The sequence below is a fragment of the Oncorhynchus kisutch genome, linkage group LG10 (genome assembly GCF_002021735.2).
Source record: "Oncorhynchus kisutch isolate 150728-3 linkage group LG10, Okis_V2, whole genome shotgun sequence".
NCBI classification, from domain to species: Eukaryota; Metazoa; Chordata; class Actinopteri; order Salmoniformes; family Salmonidae; genus Oncorhynchus; species Oncorhynchus kisutch.
The window spans coordinates 37,158,960-37,180,253 of NC_034183.2; the positions used below are offsets into that span (position 1 = coordinate 37,158,960).

A 21,294-nucleotide genomic window follows, 5' to 3' on the forward strand; every position below is an offset into this window, starting at 1 on the left:
TTCCTTCTTAACGCGTTTGAGCCAATCACTTGTGTTGTGACAAGGTAAGGGTGGTTTACAGAAGATAGTCATATTTGGTAAAATACCAAGTCCATATTATGTCAAGAACAGCTCAAATAAGCAAAGAGAAGCGACAGTCCATTATTACTTTAAGACATGAAGGTCAGTCAATACGGAACATTTCTAAAACTTTGGAAGTTTCTTCAAGTGCAGTCGCTGAAACCATCAAGCGCTATGATGAAACTAGCTCTCGTGTGGACCGCCACAGTAAAGGAAAACCCAGAGTTATCTCTGCTGGAGAAGATAAGTTCATTAGTCACCAGCCTTAGAAATTACATCCAAAATAAATGCTTCACAGAGTTCAAGTAGCAGACATATCTCAACATCAACTGTTCAGAGGAAAGAAAGAACTACTAAAGGACACCAATAAGAAAAATAGACTTGATTGGGCCAAGAAACACAAGCAATGACCCGTGGAAATGGGTCCGTTGGTCTGATGAGTCCAAATTTGAGATTTTTGGTTCCAACCTCCATATAAGTGGACGGATGATCTCTCCATGTGTGGTTCCCACCGTGAAGCATGAAGGACGATGGTCTGGGGATGATGATGATTTATGGTGATTTATTTAGAATTCAAGGCACACTTAACCTGTATTCTGCAGCGATATGGTTTGATCCCATCTGGTTTTTGATTAGTGGGACTAACAATTATTGTTCAACAGGACAATGACCCAACACACCTCCAGGCGGTGTAAGGGCTATTTGACCAAGAAGGAGAGTGATGGATTGCTGCATCAGATAACCTGGCCTCCACAATCACCCAATCTCAACCCATTTGAGATGGTTTGGGATGAGTTGGACCGCAGAGTGAAGGAAAAGCAGCCAACAAGTGCTAAGCATATGTGGGAACTCTTTCAAGACTTTTGGAAAACCATTCCAGGTGAAGCTGGTTGAGAGAATGCCAAGAGTGTGCAAAGCTGTCATCAAGGCAAAGGGTGGCTACTTTGAAAATTCTAAAATCAAAAATAGATTTGGATTTGTTTAACACTTTTTTGGTTTCTACATGATTCCATATGTTTAATTTCATAGTTTTGATGTCTTCACTATTATTCTACAATGTATAATAAAAATATGAATGAGTAGGTGTGTGCAAACTTTTGACTGGTATTGCACAAATGTTTATTATTTCCTTCTTTATTTCCCCCCCAACCCTATCATCCCTCTCTGATTGGAGTGAATTAATGGACAACACTACTTAGGCTTCTACTTCAGGCTTATACATACTATATACATTTTATTTACAGTATATTTTACATTAGTTATATTGGTTTTTGTTAGTTTTAGTCCCCCATATATTGTTAAATTGTGTTGTGATTTTTCACAAAAGTTAAAAAAATATATATATTCTCATAGTTTCTACAGATTGTAAATTAAAGATTTTTCTTTGCTAACAGTATTATTATGTTATTGATCGATTGACTATGACTTTCCAAATCACCCAGCAGTGCTATTTGCAGAGTTATCTCCAAGTAAATGTTACAATTCTTCAACCATTCCCGAACCTGTGACCAGAAACAAACTACATATGGGTGATCTAGTGATCTAATGTAATCTAATGATTCCGTCCCTTAAAAGAAAAAATCTGCAGAGCTGGGATGGTTGTATCCCCCATATATATGACATTTACATTTGTTTGAATCATTTTGTATAATAATTTAAATGTAAAAAATCTAAGCTTTGAATCCAGCGTCATTTTGTGTTTCAGTTCATAAACCATGTGCCATAGAATCGGTACAACGAAAATCTCTCCCAACTACTTTGCAACCTGCATGGCACACAGCTGTCATATAATTTAAAAAACAAGATGTTAGGTGTAGGCGGGGCCATAAGCAACTTGGTAAACTAGTATATGACTAGAGTTCATCAGGGTGATTTTTCCACAAACAGACAGGTATTTTCCTTTCCATGGTATCAATATGTTATCTATTCTTGCTAATGTTCTATTCAAATGTATTGTAGTGAGAATGTATTTCTTTGGGATATAAATACCTAGTTTGTCCACTTCACCGTCAGACCATTTTTTTGGTAAACTATATATTGGTAAACTGTGATCCATTAAGTAATGTAGTACACTTACACATTTGGATGAAATTATCCTTAATTAATATCATCACCCCTTTCGAGTTTCTTTGCCCGTTGGAGTAGATATTATATTCCTTATCTTTTGGCCAGGTAAATACTGATCGTGCTTTTTTTTATTATCTGCAAAGCCATTACAATTACAACTGGCTATACACATTTCACCATTTGCCTTAATGAGATACAAGCTTCAATTTCATTTATCATAATATATGTTTGTAAACTTACCATTAAAAAGTACCATAATGATTGAGTGTCCATATAGCTGTAACATGATATTTTCACTGCGACTGAGTAAACCTCCAATTCTTCTCCACTACCCGCTAAAACCTCCCCGCATCCCAAGTTGGGTTGTCTTCCAAATTGAGGGGCAGACCACCCCTTGCCCACCTGGATACCAGGGCCCCCCAGAGACTGGGACCCCTTCTTTGAAAAGAGCACACTATGCAAGCTAGAGAAAAGAAGCAGATCAACAACCAAAAGCATTTCCAATGCCCACACCTTGATTATGCTGTATGTAGTTTTAAAAACGATATATATATATATATATATATATATATATTATGTAGAAAATGATTGCTTAGTTTGTTTTCACAATTAACGAATAGTATGTGTAATAATGTAGGACCTTCATATGAAGGATTGTTACCATAACTAGGAATGACATTACAAAAATTACATTTTCGGCAAGCAATTATTATTTTATCAAACAATTTATTGTGAATCATCCTACCCTGTTCCTAACATCATTACCCCATAGCAAACATATGTGGGATACATACACACACTCTCTCCACCCCTCCCCCACAAACAACCGCAAGCTCAGATGTTCAACAGTTGTTCCAACCCCGAGCCCAACTCAAGAGGAGACTTGATGTGTGAATGCGTATACAGTTGTAGCTGTTTGAGAAGGCATGCCAAATTGAGCAAGAATTGGGAGATTTGATTAACCAATGTCTTGTCCTAGCTTATGGAACTCGGACACACCCCTTTCCTCCGACAAACACTCTCATTGGTCCCCCGTTGTGACCATTTTTCCAATCACCCCAGTGCAGTCAGACCACTCTATGATTTTGTGACGGCAGGGCCACAATAATTTTCCCCCTCTCTATTTGTCCCAGTGCGACCTCATCCCAAAGGGTTACTGCAGCTACTGTAGTGTTGCCAGCACTGCCACTGGGTGGGGGTACTCCACCAGAATCCCCACCAGCGTGGTACGAGGTCAAGGTTCTCATCAGTGGCTTTGAGCGATATTATGCTCACCCATCTGGGGGCTTTGGCTTTATAGGACCAACCCCGCCAGGCAGGCTCAGACACTTGAGTAGGCGGTGCTGCTTTAGTGGGTCTCCGACCGTGTTAATCTTTCTGTCTTGGCTGCATATAGGCTACTTGCAGTAAGCCTATAAAACAGAGAAGGACTCCTTCTTAGTGTGTGGGTGTCTAGGATATAGGATTGGGGATTGTTCTATCATGATAGGACAATAAATATGTAAACTATATTTGGAATTTATTTTAAAATGTATATCGCATTTCTATACAAAATGTAAAACTCTCTCTCTGTCACAACTCCTGCCCGCAGACACAAATTGGCTCTGGCTTTTGCAACCAATTTCCCTTTTCACTCACTTAACTCATCACACCAGAACCAACACAACTTCCAGCCCCAACACCAGCACTAACCCTGGACATAGCACCGACCAACCACAACTGTCACCTTCAGCCAGCAACTGCCAGCTCAGACTCCACCCCTTCCCCTCCCCCAACACAAAGAAACATTGTAGACTGAGTGACTGATGGATGGATTCTCCTGATTCTTTTGTGTTTGATTGATTGCTGTTGTTTGATTGAATGACCATTTGGTTTGCCTAATTTGAATTGATGGTTCATTGTTTGAATGATTTATTATTTAGAATTTTCAATTAATGATGACTGAATTTGAACTTATTTGACCTTTTACCTGTGAAGATTTTTGGAAACCACAAACGACAATACATTACATGTCTCATAAGGTCTTATTTTGATGCCTAGTTTTACCCTAATACAGGTGCTAGAAAAAGGCCTGCAAAGTAGGGTTGCAAAATTCAGGTACCTAAGGCAGGAGAGACACACACATACACACACACACACACAGTTCACAGTTCACATCTAGTTAATTGTCATTACACCAGTTTGTTTGTCACATTATCCCCTTGTCCTGATACATACAGTACAGTGCCAACTGCAACAAATACAGCTATGTTTTCTTACGCACTGCTACATATAATCCTAGCTGTGAAGACATTTCTTCCAGTCACTTCAAAAGATTAGTTTAAGTCAGTTACTGTACTGTACCTATGAGAACCTGGTTTTACAGTGCTTATATAAAAGTTCCAATTACTGGTTTAAGTCAAACTTTTACACCCACTCAGCAAACATAGAGGACAAAGGCGAATAAAGCATGTCTGTGTTGGAAGTAGTGAACTTTCTAGGAGAACATACCCAAACCAAACTATGATTAACTCAACTACCTGCGGTTCAGCTCTCTGTCTAAACAGCTGAAAGCTGGCACAGCTTTATTTTCTTTAGCCTGGCCTTTGGCATCATGTCAGAGTCCTCATGCCAGACAGACAGACAGTCAGAGGACTGTTGTACAGTATGTTTCTGAGGGATTCCAATGTAAATATGTACTGTAACTGAAGAGCTGTACTGTCAGGGTTTGGGAGTAATGGATTACATGTAATCTGTTACATAAAACTGTAACTGTAATCCGTTACGGTACCAGCAAAAATATAGTAATTTGATTACAGATACTTTTGAAAAACTAGATGAACACTTCTAGGATTTCTTTGAGAAAAAAATTGGGGGACACAATTCTGTTTTCTCAATGACATTCAAATCAGCATTGAAAACAGTTGCAAGTTTAAGTTTGTTCCACCTGAGCGAGTCTGAACACAAGTCAGAGACCACTACGATGACACACCAAATGCGTTGGCTGGATCGTGGGAAACGAGCAGGAATAGGTTTTTGTAGGAAACAGTCCAAGCTATGTCTTCCAACGGTGTGACTGTTATCGGCATCCAAAGATTATACATCCAACTTGAATAAAATTTATTAAGAAGGAAAGAAATTCCACAAATGAACTTTTAACAAGGCACACCTGTTCATTGAAATAAATTCCAGGTGACTACCTAATGAAGCTGGTTGAGAGAATATCAAGTGTATGCAAAGCTGTCATCAAGGCAAAGTGTGGCTACTTTGAAAAATCACAAATATAAAATATATTTTGATTTGTTTCAAATATTTTTGGTTACTTCATGATTCCATATGTGTTATTTTATAGTTTCGATGTCTTCACAATTATTATGCAATGATGAAAATAGTACAAATGAACTTCTTATGGACCCCTTCTCTTGCCAACCCCTTTAGCGGGATCGATTTGACAACACCCAGTGAAATTGCAGCCGCCAAATTCAAAAACAGAAATACTCATAATAAGAATTCCTAAAGCAAACAAGTGTTATACATCGGTTTAAAGATTAATTTATTGTTAATCTAGCCGCAGTGTCAGATTTCAAAAAGGCTTTACAGTGAAAACAGACCATGAGATTATCAAAGTTTGGACACACCTACTCATTCCAGGGTTATTCTTAATTTGTACTTTTTTATACATTGAAGAATAATAGTGAAGACATCAAAACAATGAAATAACACATATGGAATCATGTAGTAAACAATAAAGTGTTAAACAAATCAACATTAATTTTAGATTTGAGATTCTTCAAAGTAGCCACCCTTTGCCTTGATGACAGCTTTGCACACTCTTGGCATTCTCTCAACCTGCTTCATGAGGTACTCATCTAGAATACATTTCAATTAACAGGTGTGCGTGCCTTAAAAGTAAATTTGTGGAATCTCAGTTTGAGCCAATCAGTTGTGACAAGGTAGGGGTGGTATACAGAAGATAGCCACCCTTTGACTTGATGATAGCTTTGCACACTCTTGGCATTCTCTCAACCAGCTTCATGAGGAATGCTTTTCCAACAGTCTTGAAGGAGTTCCCACATATGCTGAGCACTTGTTGGCTTGTTTTCCTTCATTCTACGGTCTAATTTATCCCAAACCATCTCAATTGGGGTGAGGTCTGGTGATTGAAGAGGCCAGGTTGTCTAATAAAGCACTCCATCTCTCTCCTTGGTCAATAGGCTTTTACACAGTCTGGAGGTGTGTTGGGTCATTGTCCTGTTGAAAAACAAATGATAGTCCCACTAAGCGCAAACCAGATGGGATGGAGTGTCGTTGTAGAATGCTGAGGTAGCTATGCTGGTTAAGTGCACCTTGAACACTAAATAAATCACAGACAGTGTCACCAGCAAAGCACCCTAACACCATCACACCTCCTCCTCCATGCTTCACGTTGGGAACCACACATGCGGAGATCATCCGTTCACCTACTCTGCGTCTCAGAAAGACACGGCGGTTGGAACCAAAAATCTCAAATTTGGACTCATCAGACCAAAGGACAGATTTCCACCGATCTAATGTCCATTGCTCGTGTTTCTTGGCCCAAGCAAGTCTCTTCTTATTATTGGTGTCCGTTAGTGGTGTTTTATTTTCAGCAATTGGACCATGAAGGCCTACCAGATGAGCTAAATGGCTTTTATCCTCGCTTCGAGGCGAGCAACAATGAAGCATGCACGAGAGCACCAGATGTTCTGGACGACTGTGTGCCCACGCTCTCCATAGCCAATTTGAGCAATACTTTTAAACAGGTCAACATTTACAAAGCCGCAGGGCCAGACGAATTACCAGGATGTGTACTCAACTGGCAAGTGTCTTCACTGACATTTTCAACCTCTCCCTGACGGAGTCTGTAATTCCTACATGTTTCAAACAGACAACCATATTCCCTGTGCCCAAGAAAGTGAAGGTAACCTGCCTAAATGATTACCACCCCGAAGCCATCCAACGGTAGCCATAAAATGCTTTGAAAGGTTGGTCATGGCTCACATCAACACCATAATGCAGGAAACCCTAGACCCACTCCAATTCGCATACCGCCCCAACAGATCCACAGGTGATGCAATCTCAGTCGCGCTCCACACTGCCCTTTCCCACCTGGACAAAAGGAATTCCTACATGAGAATTTTGTTCATTGACTACAGCTCAGCATTCAACACCATAGTTCCCACAATGCTCATCACTAAGCTAATGACCCTGGGACTACACACCTCCCTCTGCAACTGGATCCTGGACTTCCCGATGGGCTGCCCCCAGGTGGTGAGGGTAGGCAACAACACATCTGCCATGCTGATCCTCAACACTGGGGCCCCTCAGCAGTGCGTGTTTAGTCCCCTGTTTACTCATGACTGCGTGGCAAAGCATGACTCCAACACCATCATTACGTTTGCTGACGACACAACAGTGGTAGGCCTGATCACCGACAATGATGAGACTATAGTGAAGAGGTCAGAAACCTGCCAGGACAACAACATCTCCCTCGATGTGATCAAGACAAAGGAGGTGATTGTGGACTATAGGAAAAGACAGGCTAAACAGGCCCCAATTAACATCGATGGGCTTAAGTGGAGTGGTTTGAGGGTTTCAAGTTCCTTGGTGTCCACATCACCAATGAACTATCACGGTCAAAACACACCAAGAGGGCACAACAAAACCTTTTCCCCCTCAGGAGACAAAGGATTTGGCATGGGTCCCGAGATCCTCAAAATGTTCTACAGCTGCACCATCAAGAGCATCCTGCCCGGATGCATCATAGCCTGGTATGGCAACTGCTCGGCATCTGACTGTAAGGCGCTACAGAGGGTAGTGCGTACAGCCCAGTACATCTCTGGGGCCAAGCTTCCTGACATCCAGGGCCTATATACTAGGAGGGGTCAGAGGAAGGCCCAAAAATAGGTCAAAGACTACATCCAGTCACCCAAGTCATAGACTGTTCTATCTGCTACCACATGGTAAGCTGTACCAGAACGCCCAGTCTAGGACCAGAAGGCCCCTTAATAGCTTCTGCCCCCAAGCCATAAGACTGCTGAACAATTAATCGATCCAGACTATTTACATTGACATCCCCTTTGTTTTTACACTGCTGCTACTCGCTGTTTATTATCCATGTATAGTCACTTTACAAATTTCCTCAACTGACCTGCACATTGACTTTGGACTGGTAGCCCCTGTATATACAGTAGACTCATTATTGTTATGTATTTTTCAGGTGTTACTTTTTGATTTGATTTATTTTGTAAATATTTTCTTAACTCTATTTCTTGAACTGCATTGTTAGTTAAGGGCTTTAAGTAAACATTTCATGGTAAGGTCTACACCTAAAATTAGATTTGATTAGAATTTGATTCACATAATCTGTTCTCAACAATTAATGTTGAGAAATGTCTGTTACTTGAACTCTGTGAAGCGTTTATTTGGGAAGCCATTTCTGAGGCTGGTAACTCGAATAAACTTATCCTCTGCGGGAGAGGTAACTCTGGGTCTTCTTTCCTGTTACAGTCCTCATGAGAGACGATTGTTGCGACTGCACTTGAAGAAACTTTAAAAGTTCTTGAATTCTCTTTGCTTATTTGAGCTGTTCTTGTCACAATATGGACTTGGTCTTTTACCAAATAGGGCTATCTTCTGTAAACCACCCCTACCTTGTCACAACACAACTAAAATTTATTAAGAAGGAAAGAAATTCCACAAATGAACTTTTAACAAGGCACACCTGTTCATTGAAATAAATTCCAGGTGACTACCTAATGAAGCTGGTTGAGAGAATATCAAGTGTATGCAAAGCTGTCATCAAGGCAAAGTGTGGCTACTTTGAAAAATCACAAATATAAAATATATTTTGATTTGTTTCAAATATTTTTGGTTACTTCATGATTCCATATGTGTTATTTTATAGTTTCGATGTCTTCACAATTATTATGCAATGATGAAAATAGTACAAATGAACTTCTTATGGACCCCTTCTCTTGCCAACCCCTTTAGCGGGATCGATTTGACAACACCCAGTGAAATTGCAGCCGCCAAATTCAAAAACAGAAATACTCATAATAAGAATTCCTAAAGCAAACAAGTGTTATACATCGGTTTAAAGATTAATTTATTGTTAATCTAGCCGCAGTGTCAGATTTCAAAAAGGCTTTACAGTGAAAACAGACCATGAGATTATCTGAGGACAGCGCCCAGCGTACCAACACATGAAGATAAGATTTCAACCAGGCAGGTGCTACACAAAAGTCAGAAATAACGATATCATTCATGCCTTACCTTTGAAGATCTTCTGCTGTTGGCACTCCAAAATGTCCCATAAACATCACAAATGGTCTTTATGTTCGATAAATTGCTTCTTTATATCCCCAAAATGTCAATTTATTTGGCGCGTTTGATTCAGAAGAACACCGGTTCCAACTCGCCCAACATGCCTACAAAGTATCTAATAAGTTACCTGTGAACTTGGTCCAAACATTTCAAACAACGTTCCTAATCCAAATGTATGTATCCTAAAACGTAAATAATCGATCAAATTTAAGACGGGAAATACTGTGCTCAATACCAGTTGAAAACAATGTAAAGCACGTGCCAGGTCCCGCACACCAAAACATTAGAGTGCACCTGGAGTGACACATGGAAATAACAGGGCTACTTCTTCATTTCTCAAAGGAAAAACATCAACCAATTTCTAAAGACTGTTGACATCTAGTGGAAGCCATTGGACCTGCAAGCATATTTCTATTAAAAAAGGATTGCCATAGAAACCTAATGGAAAACAGATTGAGCTAAAAAAAAGGAATCACTGGATGGATTGTGCTCGAGGTTTTGCCTGCCAAATCAGTACTGTTATACTCACACAGTTTTAGGAACCTCAGGATGTTTCTATCCAAATCTACTGATAATATGCATATCCTTGCTTCCGGGCCTGAGTAGCAGGCAGTTTACTTTGGGCGCGCTATTTTCATCCGGACTTGAAAATTAGAGGTTGACCAATTAAGAATTTTTCAATGCCAATACCGATACCGATTATTGGAGGACCAAAAAAGCTAATATCGATTAATCTGCCAATTTTTTTAATTTATTTGTAATAATGACAATTACAACAATACTGAATGAACACTTATTTTAACTTAATATAATACATCAATAAAATCAATTTAGCCTCCAAAAAATAATGAAACATGTTCAATTTGGTTTAAATAATGCAAAAACAAAGTGTTGGAGAAGAAAGTAAAAGTGCAATTTGTTCCATGTAAGAAAGCTAATGTTTAAGTTCCTTGCTCATGTCATGTACTTCTAGAAGTAGTGGGTGGATGAGTCAGGTGCAGAGAGCAGGGTAGTTGATATGTGGAATGTTAATTTCCAAAACAACAGTGTCGGTCAACGCCACACACACGGGGGCAATAAGACCCAGTCCAAAACAACAGGACGAAACGGTTCAAGAACAAAACACTTCCACAGAAATCACACACATCAAATAACAGAAAACAAGCCCGCACAAAAGCCGGCGGGCCTACCGGGTTTAAATAGCCCAAAACCAAAACCTAAACAAGAAACAGGTGCAACTAATCAGACAAAACTAAATGAAACAGAAAAGGGGATCGGTGGCAGCTAATAGGCCGGCGACGACGAGCGCCGCCCGAACAGGAAGAGGCACCATCTTCGGCGGGATTCGTGACAGCTCAGAACATGAGAACATATGAAAGCTGGTGGTTCCTTTTAACAGTCTTCAATAGTCTTCAATATTCCCAAGTAAGAAGTTTTAGGTTGTAGTTATTATAGGAATTATAGGACTATTTCTCTCTATACCATTTGTATTTCATTAACCTTTGACTATTGGATGTTCTTATAGGCACTTTAGTATTGCCAGTGTAACAGTATAGTATAGCCTCTCCTCGCTCCTACCTGGGCTCGAACCAGGAACACAATGACAACAGCCACCCTCGAAGTAGCGTTACCCATGTAGAGCAAGGGGAACAACCACTCCAAGTGTCAGAGCAAGTGACGTTTGAAATGCTATTAGCGCGCACCCAGCTAACTAATCTCTATTCTCGGGAGTTGATAGGCTTGAAGTCATAAACAGCTGCTGGCAAATGCACGAAAGTGCTGTTTGAAGGAATCCTACGAGCCTGCTGGTGCCTACCGTTATAACATGATAACACACAGAAATACGAGCCTTAGGTATTTTATCTAACGGGTGGCATCCATAAGTCTAAATATTCCTGTTACATTGCACAACCTTTAATGTTATGTCATAATTACGTAAAATTCTGGCAAATTAGGCAGCCCAAACTGTTGCATATACACTGCTCTGCGTGCAATGAACGCAAGAGAAGTGACACAATTTCACCTGGTTAATATTGCCTGCTAACCTGGATTTCTTTTAGCTAAATATGCAGGTTTAAAAATATATACTTCTGTGTATTGATTTTAAGAAAGGCATTGATGTTTATGGTTAGGTACACATTGGAGGAACGATATGCACCGTATCGATTATATGCAACGCAGGACACGCTAGATAAATTAGTAATATCATCAACCAATGTGAGTTTAACTAGTGATTATGATTGATTGTTTTTTATGAGATAAGTTTAATGCTAGCTAGCAACTTACCTTGGCTTACTGCATTCGCGTAACAGGCAGTCTCCTCGTGGAGTGCAATGTAATCAGGTGGTTAGAGCGTTGGACTAGTTAACGGTAAGGTTGCAAGATTGAATCCCCCGAGCTGACAAGGTAAAAATCTGTCGTTCTGCCCCTGAACGAGGCAGTTAAACCACCGTTCCTCCACCGTCATTGAAAGTAAGAATGTGTTCTTAACTGACTTGCCCAGTTAAATAAAGATTAAATAAAGGTGTAAAATAATAATAATAATAAATTGGCCAAACCGGTGTCCAAAAATACCGATTTACGATTGTTATGAAAACTTGAAATCGGCCCTAATTAATCGTCCATTCTGATTAATCGGTCAACCTCTAGTGAGAATACTGCCCCCTAGCCCAAAGTGGTTTATGAAAAACCATGGAATGAGTGTCCAATCTTTTGACTGGTACTGTGTATAAATGCCCAAACTGTGCATGAACTGTAGCCAACTCGGCCATCTGGCCGCAGCCTGCACAGCCATCATCTGTAAGAGCTGTAAACACAACCTTCCCACTTTGGACTGCACCCTGTAACCGGTGCAGGAACGGCAGCCACTTCTTCAGAACCTGCCCCAATTCCCACACAGGCAGGGTAAGAGCCAAAAAACCCAAACCCACTAACCCCCACCCCATCCACCAGACAACAACAATGAAGAAGCCAGAACCAGTATCAGACCCAGAACTTTCCACATTCAACGCCCAACCCACCACCCAAAATGTCCCAGAAACAGCCCCCACCATCACCCAAGTCATCCCAGAAACCATGACCCTGACATTACCATCAGAACAGAAATACACACTCCAGATGGCTGTTCACGGTTGCCTCCCCACTAGGGAATTCATCCATAGATGGCAGAGGATACAACCACAACTGTCGCCTCCAATCCAGCAATTGCCAGCCCAGACCCCACCCCTCCCCCAACACACAGACTGACTGACAGATTGACTGACAGACTAAGTCTTCTGATTATTTTTTGATTGCTTTTCTTTGATTTATTCTTTGATTGGATGACCATTTGGTTATTGTTTGAATTGTTAATTCTTTAGAATTTTTTATTGACGATGGATTGAGTGATTGATTCTCATTTTAACTGATTGAATGTTTTACCTGTAAGAATTTAGGAAAACAACGAATAAAATCACCCTCTAATATGCATTTTTATCATAACTGTAACAGGGACAGAGCCTTTCCCTGTGATTCTATTGTGATTCTACTGTAACTCAAATTAGACAAACAGATGTTCAATTTGAAGTCATTGCTAGCTCATCAGTATGATGTTATTTGAATGAGAAGGATGGAACCCCGCTCTGGTTAACATAGTCTCACCTGATTGGCTGGCGTTGGCGTGGGTTGTCGTTTGGCTTATCCCATTGGTGTGGAGGGAGGCGGAGCGGGACAGGGGGAGGGCGGGATGTCGGTTGGGGACAGGTATGAAGCTGGGGTCCAGGTCAAGGATCAACTGGTTGAGCTGTTCGATGGACTCATCCATGTCTGTTACTAACGAGGCAAGCTCCTCCTGCCCACAGGGTTCCCCTGAGGGTAAGGGTGTGTGTGTGGTGTGTGTGACATGTGTACTGTGTTGGACATGTGTGGTGTGTGTGGCATATGTGGTGTGTGTGAAATGTTTGTCCCTGTCCATCTGCACAGGCAACTTCTCAACCCCCACCCCACCCTCCACTCGTCTCTGCACCGCCTCTCTTCTGATGGTCCCCGTATTGGGCATGTCTGGAACTGACAGGGTGTCTGGACCACTCAGAGGAGGTGTATCCACAGGGCTGTCCCACCCCTGCTCTGTTTGCTCCTCCCCCTCTGGGGCGTCGACTGCCTGCTGCTGCTGCACCCATGATTGGGTGGTGTAGGTGGAGGGGGTGGAGTATCCACTTCCACTCTGGACCAATTGCTGGGCTTCAGGCATGCTCTCAGAGGACAATGAGCCGATGCTAGCCAAGCTATGCCTGTCCAAGGCAGGGCTAGCCTCAGGGATAAACTCGTCATCATCCAGGATGTCTGTCTCCCTCTCGCTGGGCAAGGCCTCCTCGTTGACAGGCTGCCCTAAGCCTTCCTTGTCCCCGTCCATCTTCCCCTCTCCATTACTGGAGGCTGGGAGCTTTGTCATGTCTTCCAGAGGAGGCTGAGCCTTCTCCAGGCCAACCCCAGATAGAAGCCTCCTTTGCTGGGTACGTTCGTCCTCACTGGGCCCTCTCCCGGGGCTCACTGCAGTAATAACCCCTGTCCACTGGGAGGCAATAGAGAAGCCTGAATCACTACTGGCTGACAGGGCAAGGTCACTGGGGATAAGGCCGCTGGTTGACTGGGGAAACATATCACCTCCTTTGTCACTACTCCTCTTCCTCACTCTGGCGTAGAGGCTGCCATTGGCAGGGCCAGGGCTATGAGGCAGAGCTGAGGAAGAGGCAGAGAAGATGTGTAAAACAGGCAGCGGTAACTCAGAGTACTTAGACACACCGACACAAAAAGTATGACACGCTTAACAACCTAGAACCCTCAACCTCTTTTAATCATCCTTCGACACACACACAGAGGCCTGGTGCACTGGACACACACACACAGTGCCAAGTGTAGGTCCAAAAGGCTTCTTAACAGCTTCTACCCCCAGGTCTTGCATTGACCCCACCTTTTTTTACGCTGGTCTTACTCGCTGTTTATTATCCATGCATAGCCACTTTACCCCTACCTACATGTACATGTTACCTGAATTACCTCAATTAACCTCTGTCTATAGACTCGGTACTTGTACCCCCTGTGTATAGCCTTGTTATTGTTATTACATTTCAATCTCAGTTGAACCTCCCCTCCCCTTTGCCCTCAGTACAGCCTCAATTCATCAGGGCATGGACTCTACAAGGTGTGGAAAAAGTTCCACAGGGATGCTGGCCCATGTTGACTCCAAATGCTTCCCACAGTTGTGTCAAGTAGGCTCGATGTCCTTTGGGTGGTGGACCATTCTTGATACACACGGGAAACTGTTGAGCTTGAAAAACCCAGCAGTGGTGGAGTTCTTGACACAAACCGGTGTGCCTGGCACCAACTACCATACCCCGTTGAAAGGCACTTACATCATTTGTCTTGCCCCTTCACCCTCTGAATGGCACTCATACACAATCCATGTCTCAATTGTCTCAAGGCTTAAAAATCCTTCTTTAACCCTTCTCCTCCACTTCAACTACACTGATTTGAAGTGGATTTAGCAAGTGACGTCAATAAGGGATCATAGCTTTCACCTGGATTCACCTAGAAGGTCTGTATCATGGAAAGAGTGTCCTTAATGTTTTGTGCAGTCAGTGTAGTTTCAGCAGAGAGGAAGAGGCTAAGCAAGAGGGTTCACTCGCCAAAATCTGTCCATTATTAGCCCAATGTTTTTCTATGGGAATAATATGCAGACCTAAGTTTGTCGCCTGCCTTCCCAACTTTGGGACAGAGACTCCCGTTGTTAGGTCGGAGACATGAGCATCTCATCATTATATCAGATCTTTGGGTTCAGCCTCTTGCAAATAGGAAAGGAAAGTGCACAGTGCACTGTTAGGATGCCCTAATGTAAATTGAAATTTCAGCAAAATTATATAATTACTCCTGTCTAAATAAAGGGAGCATGACTTAGCCACAGAGGATCATTAGATTTTTAAATATATTGAGCTGGTGTCTATTCCACAAGTTATCACCAAATCTATGACGTTCAAATGCCTAATTGCTCTGTTCCATCTGACTCCTCACACCATTGTCTCACCAGCTCAGCCAGCTCAGTATAATTTATATACTAGATCTACACTGTAAAAAGCATTTAGACATTATCTCCCATTTCTTTTAGACTAGCATTTGGTTTTCCACAGCGGAGATTTGTAATAACCTTGCTGTCTCTCCGAGATTTGAAACATTGTTTCAGTAGTGAAATCCGATCTCCAGCTGTCCTGTGGTAAAAAAAAAATGTGTTGAGAGTCGGGATTAGAGAGTCAGGCTGGCAGCTTTTCTCAGCCAGTCGAAATAATGAATCAGTATCAGTATCATTTTTATGGATATATACAGAAAAATGTCAATAGAAAACACGAAATTGCAACTAGTTTGCTGTCATATCAGCTTCAGTTTGAAGTGATTGTGTTAGCTGTGTAGTTGGCTATCTCTTCTGAACAGTGGCCTAGCGAGAGAGCAAATGTTATATGCCAGGCGAAACCGCACATCATTAGCTTATTGTTATGGATGTATGCCCAAAAAATCACTAGAAAACATACTAAACAAATGCAAATGCGGCAACTTTGCTGTCATTCTGGCTGCACAGTTTGAAGTGACTGTGTTAGCCAAATGTGGAAAGCTAGAGCATCTTAGGAATAGGACCCTTTTTTCTCCATTTCCCGTCTGAATGATGTGCCCAAAGTAAACTGTTTGTAGCTCAGGCCCTGAAGCCAGGATATGCATATAATTGGTATCATTTGAAAGAAAACACTTTGAAGTTTGTTAAAATAATATAACACAATAGATATGGTTGGAGAAAATCTAAAGAAAAACCAACCAGACATTTTTTTATTTGAGAGGCCATCCTCTTAGAAATGCAAGAGAAATGTCATATTGAAAATGAGCTCCCTGGATGCAATTCCTATGGCTTCCACGGGGTGTCAGCAGTCTATGTTCAAGGCTTCAGGCTTTTAACTTTTCAAAAAATAATAAGAAATCACAGTTTCAGTAGAAGGACACAGTCTTGGAAATTTGTGTTTGCTCGCGCCATGGAGACATTACTGCTAAAATAGGTTTCCTATTGAACATACTTCTTTCTGAAAGAAATGTTATAGTTTGATTGCATTTTGGGGTATCTGAAGAGTAAATAGAAACGTACTTTGACTTGTTTAAACAAAGTTTAGGGGTAGATTTTTGGATTCCTTTCTCTGCAAGTCGAACGAGTGGATTACTCAAATCGATGGCGCCAACTAAACAGACCTTTTGGGATATAAAGATGGATTTTATCTAACAAAACTACACTACATTTATAGCTGGGACCCTTTGGATGTCAAATCAGAGGAATTTTCAAAAATTAAGTGAATATTTAATCGTTAAATGTGAATGTATGAAACCTGTGCCGGTGGAAAAATATTTTGATGTGGGGCGCCATCCTCAAACAATTGCATGGCATGTTTTCGCTGTGATAGCTACTGTAAATCAGGCAGTGCAGTTATATTAACAGGAATGTAAGCTTTCGGACAATATAAGACACTTATATGTACCTAAATGTTTAAAATCCATAATATTTATGATTATTTATTTGAATTGCGCGCCCTCCAGTTTCACGGGAAGTTGTCCCGTTAGCGGGACACCGATCCTTAAGACAAGCAAGCAAGGGATAAGAACATTCACAGCCATCATGGTAATGGAACATTTAGAATGAACGACTGTTCTTTTTGAATATCCATAGATATAGAACAAAAAGACTTAACGACTGGGTCACAACTCCGGCAACCAAACCGATAGGACGAATGACCAGCCGGCTTGGGTAGCAACCCTAGATTTGTGTCAGGACTATATCTCGTGGAAGGATGAAATAGTATGAGTTTATTTTTATGAATTATGTTTTTAATTAAAATATGTCAATCATTATTTGAATATGTTGGTAACCCGTTGTATAAAAGTGATAATTCCTTCAAAGCCAGTGTTTTGAGGATATATTGGCACAGTTTGCCGGCCCTCAACTTTGTCTCGGCCCTAACATCACCTATGCAATATATGCTCCAAACACCAACTTTTCAGGCATTATAACTTAATCACAAGTGTGTAGGCCTATACCTATTTGGGAAGCCTGCAATTTGGGTAGTGTGACTAGCAATACTGCCCTACCAAGCATAAAGGTAGTAACTGCTCATAGAGTGGAACTGGGAGAAATAGCTTTTATTTACCTTGGTTTCACAGTAACTTTATGCAGTTACTGCTAACATGACCCCCATTTTCTCCAAAACACAATAAATATTTTTAAATGTTTTACATTTTATTTCACCTTTATTTAACCAGGTAGGCTAGTAGAGAACAAGTTATCATTTACAACTGTGACCTGGCCAAGAATAAAGCAAAGCAGTTTGACACATACAACAACACAGAGTTACACATGGAATACACAAACATACAGTCAATTATACAGTAAAGAAAATATATATACAGTTTGTGCAAATGAGGTAAGATAAGGGAGGTAAGGCAATAAATACGGCATGGTGGCAAAGTAATTACAATATACCAATTAAACACTGAAGTGATTGACGAGCAGAAGATGAATGTGCAAGTAGAGATACTGGGGTGCAAAGGAACAAGATTAATAAATAAATACAGTACGGGGATGAGGTAGTTGGATGGGCAATATTACAGATGGGCTATGGAGCCAGTGGGTTTGGCGATGAGCATGAAGCGAGTGCCAGCCAACGAAAGTGTACAGGTCGTAATGGTGAGTAGTACATGGGGCTTTGGTGACAAAATGGATGGCACTGTGATAGACTGCATCCAATTTGCTGAGTAGAGTGTTGCAGGATATTTTGTAAATGACATCGCCAAAATCGAGGATCGGTAGGATACTCAGTTTTACGAGGGTATGTTTGGCAGCATGAGTGAAGGATGCTTTGTTGTGAAATAGGAGGCTAGATTTAATTTAGGATTGGAGATGCTTAATGTGAGTCTGGAAGGAGAGTTTACAGTCTAACCAGGTACCTAGGTATTTGTAGTTGTCCACATAAGTCAGAACCATCCAGAGTGTTGATGCTTGATGGGCGGGCAGGTGCGGGCAGCAATCGGTTGAAGAGCATGCATTTAGTTTTACTTGCATTGAAGAGCAGTTGGAGGCCACGGAAGGAAAGTTGTATGGCATTGAAGCTCGTCTGGAGGTTAGTTAACACAGTTTCCAAAGAAGGGCCAGAGGTATACAAAATGGTGTCGTCTGCATAGAGGTGGATCAGAGAATGACCAGCAGCAAGAGCAACATCATTGATGTATACAGAGAAGAGAGCCAACCCGAGAATTTAACCCTGTGGCACCTCCATAGAGACTGCCAGAGGTCCAGACAACAGGCTCTCCGATTTGACACACTGAACTCTATCAGAGCAGTAGTTGGCAGTCATTTGAGAAACCAAGGCTGTTGAGTCTGCCGATAAGAATGTGGTGATTGACAGAGTCAAAAGCCTTGGCCAGGTCGATGAATAAGACTGCACAGTAATATCTCTTATCGATGGTGGTTATGATATCATTTAGGACCTTGGGCATGGATGAGGTGCACGCATGACCAGCTCTGAAACCAGATTGCATAGTGGAGAAGGTACGGTGGGATTCGAAATGGTCGGTAATCTGTTTGCTAACTTGGCTATCGAAGACCTCAGAAAGGCAGGGTAGGATAGATATAGGTCTGTAGCAGTTTGAGTCTAGAGTGTCTCCCCCTTTGAAGAAGGGGATGATCGCGGCAGCTTTCCAATCTTTGGGAATCTCAGACGATACAAAAGAGATGTTGAACAGCCTAGTAATAGGGGTTGCAACAATTTCAGCAGATAATTTTAGAAAGAGAGGGTCCAGATTGTATAGCCCGGTTGATTTGTAGGGGTCCAGATTTTGCAGCTCTTTCAGAACATCAGCTATATGGATTTGGGTGGAGGAGAAATGGGGGAGGCTTGGGCGAGTTGCTGTGGGGAGTGCCGGGCAGTTGACCGGGGTAGGGGTAGGGATAGCCAGGTGGAAAGCATGGTCAGCTGTGGAAAAATGCTTATTGAAATTCTCAATTATAGTGGACTTATCGGTGGTGACAGTGTTTCCTAGCCTCAGTGCAGTGGGCAGCTGGGAGGAGGTGCTCTTATTCTCCATGAACTTTGCAGTGTCCCAGAACCTTTTTGAGTTTGTGCTACAGGATGCAAATTTCTGTTTGAAAAAGCTAGCCTTAGCTTTCCTAACTGCCTGTGTATATTGGTTCCTAAATTCCCTGAAAAGTTGCATATCACGGGGGCTATTCGATGCTAACTCAAGTTTATTTTTTGTGAAGAAGAAGGATGGAGGTCTGCGCCCGTGCATTGATTATAGAGGTCTCAATCAAATCACGGTGAGGTACAGTTACCCCGCTACCTCTTATCTCCATGGTAATTGAGTCAATGCACGGGGTACTCTTCTTCACTAAACTGGATCTCAGGTGTGCGTACAATCTGGTGCGTATTCGAGAGGGAGACGAGTGGAAGACGGCATTTAGTACCACCTCAGGGCATTATGAGTACCTCGTCATGCCGTTTTTGTTGATGAATGCTCCATCAGTCTTCCAAACCTTCGTAGACGAGATTTTCAGAGACCTGCACGGGCAGGGTGTAGTGGTGTATATCGATGACATTCTGATATACTCCACTACACGCGCTGAGCATGTGTCCTAGGTGCACAAGGTACTTGGACAACTGTTGGAGCATGACCTGTACGTCAAGGCTGAGAAATGCCTGTTCTTTCAACAGTCCACCTCCTTCCTAGGGTATCACAATTCCACATCAGGGGTGGCGATGGAGAGTGACCGCTTTTCAGACGTGTGTAATTGGCCGACTCCCACCACGGTAAAGGAGGTGCAGCGATTTTTAGGGTTTGCCAATTACTACTGGAGATTTATCCGGGGTTTTGGCCAGGTGGCCATTACCTCACTGCTGAAGTTGGGTCCTGTACATCTGCAGTGGTCGGTTGAGGCAGACAGGGCTTTTGGGCAGCTGAGAGCTCTGTTTACCTCGGCTCCGGTGGTGGCCCATCTGGATTCCTCTTTGGCATTCATAGTGGAGGTGTACACGTCAGAGGCTGGGATTCGAGCTGTGCTCTCTCAGCGCTCGGGCACGCCACCGATGCTCCGCCCCTGTGCTTTCTTCTCGAAGAAGCTCAGCCCGGCGGAGTGGAACTATGATGTGGGGGACCGGGAGCTGTTGCCTGTGGTTAAGGCTTTGAAGGCATGGAGACATTGGCTTGAGGGGGATAAACACCCTTTCCTCATCTGGACTGACCACCGCAACCTGGAGTACATACGGGCAGCTAGGAGACTGAATCCTCATCAGGCAAGGTGGGCCATGTTCTTTACCCGTTTTGTGTTTACAGTCCTACTGACCAGGTTCCTAGAATGTTAAGGCAGATGCACTGTTCCAACTGTATGACACAGAGGTGCAGCCCATGGATCAGACTCCCATTCTCCCGGCCTCCTGCTTGGTAGCACCGGTCGTCTGGGAGCTGGACGCGGACATTGAGCGGGTGTTGGTTACTGAACCCGCTCCACTCCAGTGTCGCGTCAGACAACAACAAAGTCAAGGTATTGGAGTGGCCATCACACAGCCATGACCTCAATCCTATACAGAATTTGTGGGCAGAACTGAAAAAAATACGTGTCGAGTAAGGAGGCCTGCAATCCTGACTCATTTACACCAGCTCTGTCAGGAGGAATGGGCCAAAATTCACCCAACTTATTGTGGGAAGCTTGTGGATGGCTTCCCAAAATGTTTGACCCAAGTTAAACCATTTTAAGGCAATGCTACCAAAACCTATTTGAGTGTATGTAAACTT

At 42.2% G+C, this 21,294-nt stretch overlaps 1 protein-coding gene across 1 annotated transcript in view; it reads right to left on the reverse strand.

The window, feature by feature from the left end:
• The window catches only part of LOC109897209 (tensin-3), a 70,753-nt gene extending 50,232 nt beyond the window's left edge, over positions 1 to 20,521 (reverse strand). Inside the window, exons 1-2 of the mRNA XM_020491761.2 lie at positions 20,477 to 20,521; positions 13,090 to 14,218 (exon numbers count right to left, since the gene is read on the reverse strand). Of these exons, the coding sequence (XP_020347350.1) occupies positions 13,090 to 14,218; positions 20,477 to 20,521 (1,174 nt within the window). The remainder of the gene's footprint in view (positions 1 to 13,089; positions 14,219 to 20,476) is intronic.
• Between the last annotated feature and the right edge of the window lie 773 nt (positions 20,522 to 21,294).